Below are 13298 nucleotides of genomic sequence, written 5' to 3'. Positions count from 1 at the left end.
AGCTCTTTTTCCCTCTGGAACACTGTAGCGACGCCGCGCCATCAGATCGCCCATTCCATCTGGTTTGGTCTGATTCCGGGGATCGCTTCGTGTTGGCTGACCTCTTTGTATTGTTCATAGTGGAGTTTTACCCGACTCTCGGGCCATCTTCGTAGCATTAACAATTGCTCCCTGTATGTAGCATGGTGTCGCGCAACTCCTCAGGTCCTTCGCATTAGCGAGTCATCCAACCATCCGGCGTCTATTGATTCGTGAGCCTTCCATCCATCACAGCGTGATTATTACCTTAGCCTACAGGGGCCACATCTGACGCTTCAGAGCTGGCCAAGACCCCCCGTCCCCCACCCCAAACCTGAACTAGGCTAATGAAGCACCACTGCACCGTCTACGGAGGTACCTGCAGGTCTTGCAGATACCTGGTGGGCGCTGCTGATAGGTACTACCGATGCGCACTAAAATGTTCTAGCTCAAAGTACCCGCTGTCTTGGTGGTACCTTCGCCGCAACCACCGCCAGTCCCCTGCTCATTCTCCATTCCCCTGCACCCGAGCTGCCAAACCGTCCCATTCCCCCTCAGGCCTGGCCTCTTTGGCTAATAATTTGTATTCCACCTCACCATTGTCCGCCCATCGTCACTCTTTCTCCTCCAAACCTCACCTCACCACCAAAAGCTCAGCTTCAGCTTTGGTGGATCTGGATCTGGACCCGATCTCTCTACTCTTTATACTCTTCTTCATTTCTTTATGAAGTGCTTCGCGTTGATCGCTGTTTCTACTTGTTTGGCTCCGCGTTACTAATAATACAGAAGAGAGCTTGCACTGGCTCTATATCCCATCCTCCGCCACTTCGCACATACCCCAATTATCATCGTGTGAGCGACCATCGATCGACTCAGCTGGGTCTGGGCATCCCGCCTCGTTTTGGTGTCCCAGGTGCCGCCATTTGACGACGGACAATAACTTGATTCAGACCAGTCGCGTTCACTCTTGGCTGCGTATTCACCATGACCATGCTGGCTTCAAAAGCGTCGTTTCCCGCCGGCTTGGGTGCTTCGTCTCTTACTCCTGTTCCTTCTCAACCCACAATGGCGCCTTCCAGGAGAGCTCCCACAATGCCCTCTTCAGGTGCTTACGGCAGCCCGACAGAATCCGAATTCAACGAAAGCGACCCCGCCGAATCCGTCAAGAACTGGGACGAAGAGCAGGTCTGCGAATACCTGCGATCTGTAAAGTGCGGCGAGTATGAAAAGATCTTCCGAAAAAATCACATCAACGGCGAAAATCTTCTAGAAATGGACAAAGATGTGCTGAAAGAAATGGGTGTCGAGAAGGTCGGCGATCGCGTCCGCCTTTTCCTCAGCATCAAAAAGCTGAGAACCCGGGCATATGCCAACGAGAAGAAACGGAATCGGGTAGGCTATATCGGCGATGCCTATAGTTGCTGGGCACTCAGACTGACTGTTTGTGTGTAGGATTCATTTGGCGGACTCGATATTCACATCACTGCACCCCACGACTCACCGAGAATGCACACATCTCGAGGTGTTCCGACATCTGCTTCCAACAAGCGGTTTTCAAGGCAAATGGATTTACACGGTGCTTTGGATAATGGCATGAATTCCTCAAGACCAAACTCCCCTCTCCCCGGTACCGATCTGCGGAACCTAAGGGCCCGAGGGAAGACATATACCACAAGCCCTGCAAATGTCCAAGGCCAAAGGATCTTGATTACCAACCCGGATCTTCCGGCAAACCGTCTGGTAACGACCCATACCAGGAATAACTCCAGTATGGACGGTTCACTGATGGCTGCCTTACCACAGGGTCAAGAAGTTATTCGCGTTATATCGACTGGCGGCGTTACGAAGGTTGTCAAGATTTCCGCGTGTAGTACTTGCGAGGAGGTGATGCGGGTGACGCTTCGAAAGTTCGCTCTGCGTGAGGACCACGAAAGAAACTACTGTTTCTGGGTTTTGGCTGGCATCGATCCTGATCCAGGCCAGTGCCGACGACTAGGTGATACAGAACTTTGGCGGATTATCAAGGACCAACGACGACCGGAACGAAATCGACTGATATTGAGGAGGGTTCCGGCAGGCGAACCAGGGGAGGCGGAACTGCAGCGCGCTGCTGCCATTGCAATGGAAGAAGAACAACAGAAGCACGCCCGAGCTCTGGAAACAGTGGACAAGCGAAGTCAACTTAAGGTTCAGAAGATGCTTGGGGAGAAATGGAATGATCAACTGCAGTCCCCATTGTCGCCAATATCTTACCAGGACCGGGAGCGAAATTTACACAATGCAGCCAAGGATCTGGAGCGCCCTCCATCAGAAATTGAGTCGCGGCCGGCTCGACGTGTCGGAGCCCTGCGACAGTTTGGCGGTCTTCGACCTCCCAGCGAGCTGATTGCTTCTGATCTCACCTCGTACTTCCCTGACCACACCAGAGAAGATATTGATCGCACAGCCCGACTTTCCATGCGACGGTCAACTCGCTTGAGCAAGGTCAACAGCCGGCTCAGCGTTGCTAGCAGCCTCAGCTTTGCCTCTAGTATCCAGGATGCGCCTCCTATTCCAACCATTGCCGATTCTTGGCTTAATGCCAACTCTCAGCTTGCCAAGGTGAAGTCTCGGGACTCCCATATCCGTGTTCCTCAGAATGCCTACAACCGGGATTCAGTAACATCATCGGTGCTTGACACACTTCAAGAGGAGTCTTCTCTCGAGCCCAATCGCAAGTCTTATGTCTCTTTTACTGAAAGTGGCTCTGATTCGGCTGCTTTGAGTGTCACTGACCCTGAGGGTAACACCACGGCCACAAGCTACTATGATGGTGACAACTCAACGGGCTCCGGGTCGTTCCAGGAGCTTCGCCAGGCATTGACCAATGATGGCGACGACGTAGACGAGGAGCTACAGAGCTTCCTGGCTGGAGAGTCCTGGGGCGACGACAAATGGATGAAGGGTGCGCTGATCGGCCAAGGTTCGTTCGGCAGTGTGTACCTGGCTCTCCATGCTGTTACTGGAGAGCTTCTCGCTGTGAAACAGGTCGAGACACCTGCGCCCGGAGCCAACAGTCAGGGCGACACACGCAAGAAGGGCATGATTGAAGCACTCAAGCGAGAAATAAGCCTTCTTCGCGATCTTCGACATCCCAATATTGTGCAATATCTTGGTTGCAGTTCCTCGGCTGATTATCTCAATATTTTCCTCGAGTATGTGCCTGGTGGATCAGTTCAGACGATACTCAACTCGTACGGTGCGCTCCCAGAGCCGCTGGTACGCAGTTTTGTTCGACAGATTCTGACTGGCCTTTCGTACCTACACAACCGAGACATTATCCATCGCGACATCAAGGGAGCCAACATCCTGGTGGACAACAAAGGAACCATCAAGATATCTGATTTCGGGATTTCAAAGAAGCTGGAGGCCTCCAATATTCTAAACGGGGCCAACAACAACAAGCACCGGCCTTCACTGCAAGGATCCGTTTTCTGGATGGCGCCTGAAGTTGTGAAGCAAACATCGTATACTCGCAAAGCAGATATCTGGTCGCTTGGATGTTTGGTGGTGGAGATGATGACTGGTAGTCACCCTTTCCCCGACTGCAGTCAGCTCCAGGCTATCTTCAAGATTGGGGGCGGAAAGGCGGCTCCTACAATCCCTGAACACGCGAGCGAGGCAGCCAAAGAGTTCCTTGCGCAAACCTTTGAAATTGACCACAACCTACGACCTAGCGCGGATCAGCTGATACTCAGCCCCTTCCTGATCCCAATCACCTAATTGTGATACGGGCGGGTTATCAGGCTCCATTGGGGTCCAAAGCTGAACGAATTACGAAGTGCTCAATGTTGCTGTTGATGGGATACGGAAGCTGCAAGGCTATTATTTATTGATGGGTGTGAATTTGGAGGATTTACTAAAATCATGAGTAGGCGTGGCCTGTGAGAAGCAGAATGTGTTTTTAACTTGCAAACAAGATGATGCCTGTGTGGCGTATGCGTGACGAATGATTTGCGAACCACGTTCGCTCTGATTTAATAATACCTGAACTAACTAGAGGATTGCATCAGGATTGGGATGGATGAAGGGTAGCATTTTCTCTTTAGACATGGGGCAAGGAGTTTGGTAGATGAGAAGATGAAAGTACTAAGTAATATGAGTCAAGAGACTAAAGAATTCAAGACACAAGACAGACAGCCCACGGATTGTGACAAAGACAAAGACAAGGGATTGTACCAAAGTTCCAATTTTCACGGACGTGACTTGGTTTGCTCGCTCGGATTCTTGTTGTAAACTCGAAATGTATATGTTTTCTTGGTAGTAGATGGTGCGAGGCGGAGGCTTGAAGCGCCTTGCTGCCTATTCACAACCCACAACCGTCACTCGAAAGTCCCATTTGCCTCGATGCTTCAGGCCGCCCAGAGGCGGTTCAGTTGTCTACCATTCATCATACAAGAAAGTCGAGGACGGCACAAGTTCACGCCGACATCTCGTGAGCTCACGCTGATTTTCTGAGTCTACGCCGGCCGAGCAGTCACTTTTATTATTGGTAGGTCGAAAACTGTTGGACATGGATGCTCAGTCTCGACTAACACACGAGCTTAGTCTAGAGGCTATATAATAAGCCAACCCAACCAACAGCCAGAGCAACCATGAGCTCTCAGGGCGATAGCCAGCCTTCGCAGGACAGCACCATGACGCTCAAGCAGGAGAACCTGTCAGAGGTTCTCTACTTTGCATACGGATCAAACCTCTCGACTAAGCAGATGCGTAGGCGCTGCCCATACTCCACACCCGTTGGCCTCGCCTATCTCAAGGGCTGGAGATGGATAATCAACGAACGCGGCTATGCCAACATCGTGCAGCTCCCCATCGATTCAGACGACGATGAAACGCCAGAAGCTGAAGACAACTGCCAGCTGAGCACAAAGGGCAAAGACAAAGAGAAGCAGAAGCAGAAGCCCGAGGAGGGTGTATATGGGCTGCTGTACCTTGTCCCGGCAGAAGACGAAGAGAGCCTGGACAGATATGAAGGCGTTCCATCGGCATACCAGAAGTTCCAGGTGGATGTCAAGTGGGCGAATGCGAACAAGGAGGGGGACGAGACGCTGAGGGCCTTGGTGTATGTTGATGAGATGAGGGTTGAGGAGGACGTGCCCCGAGAGGAGTATATCGAGCGGATGGAGGATGGGATCGAGGATGCTGTTGACAATTGGGGCATGGACGAGGACTATGCTGATCGGATCATGAGGAGATTCTGGACTGAGAAGGACTAATAGTTAGAGATCACGGCGGCACTGAGACTGAGACTGAGGCTGAGGCTGAGGCTGAGGCTGAGGCTGAGGATGAGATTGGGTTATTCTCCAAGGATCTTTGTTTGTTGGCTAATGATATGTCTTGCGTTCCTTTGTCAGAGTAAGTTTCGTTTATGCAGTCAGTCAGTCAGTCAGATAGATACATGCTGGGGCTATGGCAGCATCAAGGAATTGATTGATACAATCTTTTAGAAGTCCAAGTTGGAGCCAAGGTGCCTAAGATGCAGTGATGTTGTAGCGTATGAACCACTAAACATTCAGCGTCTATCGCTCTCGGACCTCCGAGCTATCCCCGGGCAGCCTGAACCTTTTTATATAACATAACATCTTGTCGACTTATAAACAACTTTTATAGATTTATTCGGCTGGAATATGGCAACTATGGCATCTTGTAAACCCTTACCACGGCACATCATCCATACAGTCAGGCTCTCCCAAACCCGCCTGATGACTACCTCAACACCAGCCTCAAGCTTCCCTGCATCGTTTGCGCGTGGCGGAACATCAAACGGTCTTGTCATCCATCGTAGAGATCTTCCTCCAGAATCTCAATGGCATAAAATACTCCCTTCAGCAATGGGCTCGCCCGATCCTTACGGACGCCAACTCAATGGCATGGGCTCGGGCATCTCGTCGACCTCAAAGATCGTCATCCTTGGATCACCTTCGAGAGAAGACGTGGATGTGGATTTCACATTTGTGCAAGTTGGAATACGCGATGGAAGCCTCGATATGGCTGGGAACTGCGGTAACATGTCGTCCTTGGTTGGCCCTGCGGCATGGGATAGTGGACTGCTGTCGGCTCAGGCCATGGCCAAGACTGTTGAGCAGGATGAGAATGGATTGCTGTGGGCCACTGTGCGGTTCTTGAATACCAATACTAATAAAGTTATGAGCTCAAGGTTCCGAGTTGAGGGCGAACCTCTCAAGTATACACATCAAGGAGAGTATATCATGGACGGTGTCCCAGGAACAGGCTCCAAGGTCATCATGAGCTTCATTGATCCTGCTGGGGCAAAGACCGGCAAAGCTCTTCCAACTGGGAACCCCGTGGATGTTCTCCAGCTGCAAGACGGAACCGAGATCAAGGCATCTCTTGTGGACGTGGGAAATCCTGGTGTTTTCATCGGTACCGAAAGCTTGGGACTTGCTGATCACCTGTCTCTCACACCAGCTATCGTCGAGTCAAGCCCCGAACTCAAGAAAAAGCTTGGAGAGATACGCCGAGCGGGCGCGAGTCTCATGGGCCTCGATCCTAACACGGAGAGTGTTCCCAAGATTGTCCTTTTGTTCCCCTCAAGTGGCTCGCCAGACATTGATATCAGATGCCTTGCTTTGTCTATGGGCCAGGCACACAAGGCTGTGCCGTTGACTCTAGCACTCTGCCTCGGCGCTGCTTCCCAACTCAAAGGGACACTTGCGTCTGATCTGATAGGGGGTCAGTCAAAGGAGACGGTTTGTATTGGACATCCGAGTGGCAAAGTTGACATTGGGACTGTCATTCGAGATGGGAAGATTGAGTCTGCGCAACTCTTACGGACGGCCAGGATACTCATGAAGGGGGATGTATACTATTGAGAATTTGATTGAGTGTGTTGTTCACAAGTTTCTGTATATTATTGGAGGGATCTTGGGTTGGCCTACGTTTGCAGGGGTTCAAGCCAGATTTGAATGAGTCGGAACACATGAAATATCGCCCAGCTCCGGCAGTTACAACAAATACGACTCTGCAAGATATCGACTGATACTACCTCATAGCTATGTCAAAATTCATATGTTCAAGAGATAGAATGAAATTGCATGTGGTTGATGCCATCACGTGATGAACAAGGGGTTAATTAAACCATCACCAAAGAACCGTGTGCCTGTCTGTTCAATATTTACCTACCTAGGTACCTATTCTGATCACACAAGTCCATTGAGTTTACACTGTTTAGAGCTCAAATCTATTTGGTCTCTAAGAAGTCCTACTCGTCGACTCTCCTATCTGCTCATGATCACAGATTGTCCCAAAGTTGCACAATAATGGCTGACCTCAAACATCCATACTTTCCGGTCGACGCCGTTATACCAGGATATCTCCCCAACAGCACACCAGTGGCAGAGTTGATAGTGACCTTTGGTGCAATCATCGGTGCTGTGATTGGCCTCACACTTTGGCAAACGACACGTACTGCAAAGCCTGTGCGGCCCATCGATAAGTTTGCTGCTGCTTGGTTTGCGCTGTGTAAGTCAAGTTATGCACTTGAACAAAAGAGGAAGATGAAAAGACTAACTGGGAGTTGATCGCAGGCGGTTTCTTGCATGTTGCCTTTGAAGGTGAGGCAGAGAGAATGACCCCCAGTCACAACGTCAGGATGCGTGCTTACTTGTCAAGGATACTATCTTGTCTACCGCTATCAGCTCCCTGGCATGTCGACCCTCTTCGCCCAGCTGTGGAAGGAATACACTCTATCAGACTCACGCTACCTGACCCACGACATCTTCACCGTGAGCGTGGAGACCATCACATGTGTAAGTTGGGCATGCTCCTCTCACTTCACTGGCTTACACGGCCTCTACATCTACAGCTCGCCTGGGGACCCCTCTCATTCCTCGCCGTGGTAGGTATACTTAGGGATTGGCACAGTCGTCACGTCGTGCAGGTCATCGTCTGTACTGCACATGTGTACGGCGTTGCGTTATATTACCTGACCAACTGGAATGAGTCGAGAGTGCATGGCTTGGCGTACAGCCGCCCGGAGACTGTGTACTTTTGGATCTATTATGTTGGTTTCAACTTGCCTTGGGCCATTGTACCTCTCGGTGAGTTAGACTGCCAAATTCAGGCCCTTGGGCTAACTTGAGGATGTAGTACTGCTGCATGATAGTTGGCTGCAGGTTTCCAGGGCGTTTGCAGCCTTGGGAGAGAGGAAGAGGGAGTGATGGGTATAAGGCGTGGAGTACAGACGGATGCTGTCACAGGTTCCAGGTGAAAGGTCATCTGTGGTAGATAAAAGCAGTGGAACAACACAGTATACAAACAGACTGCTCTAGAATTAAGTTATGGGCTGACACCACACTACAGTACACTACAGTGCTATGCAATACAGTTGGCTGTGTAGACCGAGAAGTGCATGGTGTTAGTCGGAGCCCCCTATACCATTCTTACACAACGTCCAGGCAGTCAATCTTCACTTCCAGTCTTTGTGGAAGGCTAACACGCCTTGTCACGGCCAAGGTGACATCAATGTGGTGTATTGTTTCATAATCACTAGACTCTATTCTCCTCTCACAGCTCCTTTCCTCTCAAACCTCGCCCAAACAAGGCCCACTACTCTACACCGCCAGGATCTTGCTTCCCTCCCTTCTTCACCCTTGCCTCTCCATCTACAGTCTATAACCAGTCTAGCTAGACTCATAACCCGTCTCGCCTCGTTTCCATAGCCGCTCTTACCGTGCTGTCGGATTCCGAACGCTGTGAGCCGCGCTCACAGCACAAGCACATGTTGCGGGCCTCAACTCCTCTTCAGGGCTTATTCTGTGGCGAGCCTCTTTGAACCAGTCACTTGGCCTGTTAATACCCTTGTTCCCATGCAGTCCTCTCCAATTCGTGTCATGATGTGCCGTGAGGCTATCGACATTGGCAAACTGCTTCAGGATTCTCTTTAGAGGCGATTGCCTATACGCTATATGTTAAGTCACAGTAACACGGCATCCCGATGGGCTGGACGCTATATGCATATGCTTGCATGATAATCAGTCGGTGAAAGAATACGGTCAGCCACTACGGAGATGAGCTGTTCTCGAATCTAACGGCATCAACAACAATAACACCAACAACAACATGGTGACACCCTAACACCCTTCGTCTTCACCCAAATTTGTGACATACATTGCATTTTCTATCTTGTGATATCTTCAAGAGTAGTCATGATATTCGTCTTCACTAACTTGAAGAATCCCTGTTTCCCGTGCTCGAATCCCTGCTTGAAGCTGCATTAGATTGCATATCAGCCACACGTTCTTTACCGCCTCATTCAACGATTTGCCCCCTTATCGAATGTCCCCCTAGCATCGATTAGTTACCGTTGATTCTACCATCTCCATGAGGCCATGATCATCAATTATAGTGCGTTGCAGTGGTAAAGACGGAGTAATTGCCGTCGTGTGCCAATAAAGTGAGGCGGGAGCTGAGCTAGGTCTTAGTGACTCGACTTATGGTTACCCGTGTGCTTTGAATTATCCTGCCAATAGGAGCTTGGATCTAGACGCAGCATCAGATTATCGACCTCGAATATTACTCGTCATTATATTCGCACAGGCCTGCAGTAACACAAGTGCAAGTATCAGGGGTAACGGTTCGAATCTGCAGAACGCACAGTAAGGTTCCCTCTAACTACTAGACACAGACGGCCAGATGCTTAATATGTAACCGTTGCAGTTTAGTCAAGTACAACAACGACAAGTCTATTCACAAAGTACAATTCTAGTGTTGACATGCAAGTTTGGCGAAGAATGGCTGAGAAATAAAACAAACCTAACTCAATAACACGCCAGTTGACCCAATGTGCACAGTTTGTTAACTGGCAGACACCTCTTGTCATCCAAGACTCCCGTCTCAATACCCTACGTAGTTGAACACCCCTATTCGAGCCGTTTCGCCTTAGCCGTATGCTCACTGATACATGATCACCCTTTGTAAAGACTATGTGGTACTATCCTCAGTGCTTGTGAGTGGTGCAAAGAAATTTCATGATCTAGTCCGCAATTTCGAGGCTGCTTCGCGAGGAGGCAACCGAGGCAGGACGCGGAGGAGGCATTGGTGGAAACATGGGGACAACATTGGCATTGATGATTTCGATTTCGAACTTGGGGATGCTCGAAGTACTGCGGAACAAGGCAGACAAGTCATTTCCAAAAGCCGCAATCTCATACGTCTCATCCTCGTCCAGCGTGACACGGCGTACCATGGCTCTGAGAACAGCGTGACCATTGCTAGAACGATTCGGCAGAGGGAGGTATGGCGCCGGAGATGAGTTGGCAAACCCCGTAGGGCGCATGTTTGCCTCGTTGACTGCAACTTGCTGCAAGTAGTGAACAGTTGGCGAGACGTTGACTAGCATGTTCCTCTTTCCATTGCCTGCCCACGTGATGTTGAGACGTGCAGGATACGACTTGCCAACCATGGGCGGAATAGGAATGTTTCTACCTGGTGGTGGAGGAACCATCGAGGGACCTGGTCGAATGCCTGGAATAGGGGCAGTGACTGGTGCCGGTGCTTGTGCCTGTGCCTGCATTGGCATCGAATAGCCCCATGGCTGAGGGGCAGGGGGCTGGCCGTGAGATGGCATTCCTGCTGGACGAGGAGGAGATACCCAAAAAGGGGCACGGCGACTAGTAGGCTCATCACTCTCGCTACCTGAATCTGCCTCTACTCGGTCCGGTCGTGTGTTGGCTGCTTCGCCACCCACCCTGCCACTGCGATGGCTTCGTCGGTGGGAGCGACGGGGAGGAAGTGCAGAATCGTCAGAGTCCGAGGCAAAGGCTTCGCTGTCAGAGGAGCTACAAGCAATGACATCTGGTTTCACTGAACTACCGCGCATACCAGATGAGCTCTTGGTGGCACCAGGAGGAAGATCGTAGCCGTAACAGGTCACATACTGATCTACCAAACGAGCCGAGGCCTCGTGGAGCAATTCGAGTGCACGCTCAAGTCGAGGAGCCTTCTCCTCAAGATATTTGGTGCGTTTCCCGCCTTCTGTCTTGAGAACGAAAGCATACCACTGACGACTTAGGTCGATCCGAGTCAGGACTTGAAAGTCAGCATCCGAGCCTTGGGTGGACACAAGGCAGTTCTCTTTAGTCGGGTCAAGTCAGTAACGTATTCGGAACATAAGCTATCAGAGAGACAAGGTCTCAGACTCACGCAGAATAAAACCCTTGGGATCCATAAGATGAGGAGTCATATCTGACTGAGGTGGAAGTGCTGGGTCCTGACAGGCTCGACGCAACAGGGTCATTGATGGAGAAAGGTATTGGTAAAGGACTGCTCAAAGTGCTGAATAGAGGTGATGGCGTGTTGGATATGAACTTTGTAAAATCGGGAGTGGAAGTGGAAGTGCAATCCGATACCTTTAAGTAGGAATATCGGGTGGTGGTGTGTGGTGTGTCAAAAACATCTAGGTATGTATAATACCTCACACCCAAATAAACCCTGCAGGGAGAGTGTTTCTAACAAACCCGATAGATGACGCCTCAGCATGGAACAAGGCGGCCAGTCATGTCTATCCCAGTCTGGGAGGTATGTATAGCCGAGCATTATAGGAGATACTTGGCACGCACAATGGCTTGCAAAACAAACGTCGCGCAAAGGCCGCGATGCTCTCTCTGACTTTGATTCCCGTTACCGAGGCCTTTTCTCGTGATTCATGCCGTGTAAGTCTGGTAGAGCCCAACAGCAGACATTTCGTAATCGTGATACCACGAAGCGCCTTGGTAGAACCTCATGGGAAGACACGTCGTGGACTATCGTGGCTATCCGCAGAGAAACCAAAATAGGCATTGTTCCATGGGCGAATGGCCAATGGCTGATACCAGGAACGGACACTATGCATTCCGAAAGCCTGCAGGCTGCATCCAGGGCAATCCATTTGGGCCAGTAGATACTCAAGGATCTCCCTGCCTGTATTGTTCGTGTGTGGTAAGCACCCAGCCGTGCTCACTCAGGTTTCTTCTGCCTTGTTTTGCTGTGTGTGTCCTTCAGCTTGTCACACAAACAATACCAAAAGCAAATACTGTATCTTGTCTCTTGGTTTCCGAGCTTTGTTGTCATTTCTTGTTTGCTTAGATCATACACAAACTAGAATAGGCAACCTATACCTGCGCTGACCCCGATGCGCCTACTAGCACGTAACCTCTGCACCGGGTCCCTCTAAATCTATAAGTATATAAGAAAGTAAGGCTATTTATATTAGTATTTTCTATTAATTAAAGCTATTTAATATTATTTTAAATACTTAATCTTTTTATTAGTAATATATTACCTTAATAGAAATATATTACTATATTTAAGTAAGTATTATAATTAAACTACTATATAATTAAGCTAATATAGTAATATAATAACTTATAAAGTTACTTATAACCTTTAAATATATATAATTCAGTTTATATATATATTTTTTTAAGTTTATAAGTTAGCCTTAAAAGGTATATCTAAGTATCTTTAAAGTCTAGTATAATTTAAATATTAATTACCTCTTAGGGGGCAAAGCTTTATTAAGTTAATATTATTAAGTTAGTAGCCTTATTTATAGCCTAAACCTTATTATAAATAGGCCAGCTTAGAAGCCTTATTTACTCTTTAGCTAGCCTAAATCTTCTTCCTATAACCTACTTTAAAAGAATACTATACTTTAATTATCTAATATACTCTAATAGTAAGTTATCTAATCTAACCTCTATACCTTCTAATTATAGCTACTAATAACCTTATAGCTATACTATTATAATACTTAGAAAAAGCTTATAAAGGCCTAGTCCTAGCTATTTATATCTAATAAAAGGAAGCCTTAATATAATCAGGAATAAAACAATTAACTAAGCCCTTTATAGAAATAATTACAATAAGCTATATAATAAGGCCTTAAAAATTATAAATAACTAGTTCTATTTATATAATATTATTAATATTTAGTAGGTATTTTTTAGTTATAAGATCCTTAAGCTTATATAGTCTTAATATTTAAGATAAGCTAGTTAATAAAGGCTTTCTTAGGCATAAGATTAAGGTACTTAATAAGCTTAAAAAGAAGTTACTTAAAGAGATAGATTCTAAGCCTAAGGAAATAGAATTTATTATAGCTATTTATAGTAGCTTATATAATAAGTAGTTTAAGGCTATTAAGTAGTAAGCTAAGAAGGTATTATTAAAGCTTAATTAACTATAATAGTAAAGATAAAGAAGATAGTATACTGTAAAATTAATAAAAAAGGGGTAAT

At 48.1% G+C, this 13298-nt stretch overlaps 5 protein-coding genes across 5 annotated transcripts; 4 read left to right on the top strand and 1 right to left on the bottom strand.

The window, feature by feature from the left end:
- Window positions 1-1002: 1002 nt before the first annotated feature.
- On the top strand, window positions 1003-3780 carry FSUBG_13933 (STE STE11 kinase; the record flags this gene model as incomplete). The annotated part of the gene is made up of 2 exons (XM_036678876.1): window positions 1003-1410; window positions 1471-3780. The coding sequence occupies 2 exons, from the start codon at window positions 1003-1005 to the stop codon at window positions 3778-3780; spliced, it is 2718 nt and encodes a 905-aa protein (XP_036530608.1).
- An 872-nt stretch (window positions 3781-4652) lies between these two features.
- On the top strand, window positions 4653-5276 carry FSUBG_13932 (uncharacterized protein; the record flags this gene model as incomplete). The annotated part of the gene is made up of 1 exon (XM_036678875.1): window positions 4653-5276. The coding sequence occupies one exon, from the start codon at window positions 4653-4655 to the stop codon at window positions 5274-5276; it is 624 nt and encodes a 207-aa protein (XP_036530607.1).
- Window positions 5277-5696: 420 nt separating this feature from the next.
- FSUBG_13931 (DUF453 domain protein) lies at window positions 5697-6893 on the top strand (the record flags this gene model as incomplete). Its single annotated transcript, XM_036678874.1, has 1 exon — window positions 5697-6893. The coding sequence occupies one exon, from the start codon at window positions 5697-5699 to the stop codon at window positions 6891-6893; it is 1197 nt and encodes a 398-aa protein (XP_036530606.1).
- A 447-nt stretch (window positions 6894-7340) lies between these two features.
- FSUBG_13930 (emopamil-binding (phenylalkylamine Ca2+ antagonist binding)) lies at window positions 7341-8290 on the top strand (the record flags this gene model as incomplete). The annotated part of the gene is made up of 5 exons (XM_036678873.1): window positions 7341-7542; window positions 7608-7634; window positions 7693-7829; window positions 7886-7918; window positions 8186-8290. 5 exons carry the CDS (start codon window positions 7341-7343, stop codon window positions 8288-8290), a joined length of 504 nt encoding a protein of 167 aa, XP_036530605.1.
- A 1764-nt stretch (window positions 8291-10054) lies between these two features.
- On the bottom strand, window positions 10055-11263 carry FSUBG_13929 (uncharacterized protein; the record flags this gene model as incomplete). The annotated part of the gene is made up of 2 exons (XM_036678871.1): window positions 10055-11154; window positions 11224-11263. 2 exons carry the CDS (start codon window positions 11261-11263, stop codon window positions 10055-10057), a joined length of 1140 nt encoding a protein of 379 aa, XP_036530604.1.
- Window positions 11264-13298: the final 2035 nt, after the last annotated feature.

The sequence above is a fragment of the Fusarium subglutinans genome, assembly GCF_013396075.1.
Source record: "Fusarium subglutinans strain NRRL 66333 chromosome Unknown NRRL66333_c0000435, whole genome shotgun sequence".
Lineage (NCBI taxonomy): Eukaryota > Fungi > Ascomycota > Sordariomycetes > Hypocreales > Nectriaceae > Fusarium > Fusarium subglutinans.
Note: the sequence above shows the minus strand (reverse complement) of the source record. Positions and strands in the feature narration are given on the sequence as shown.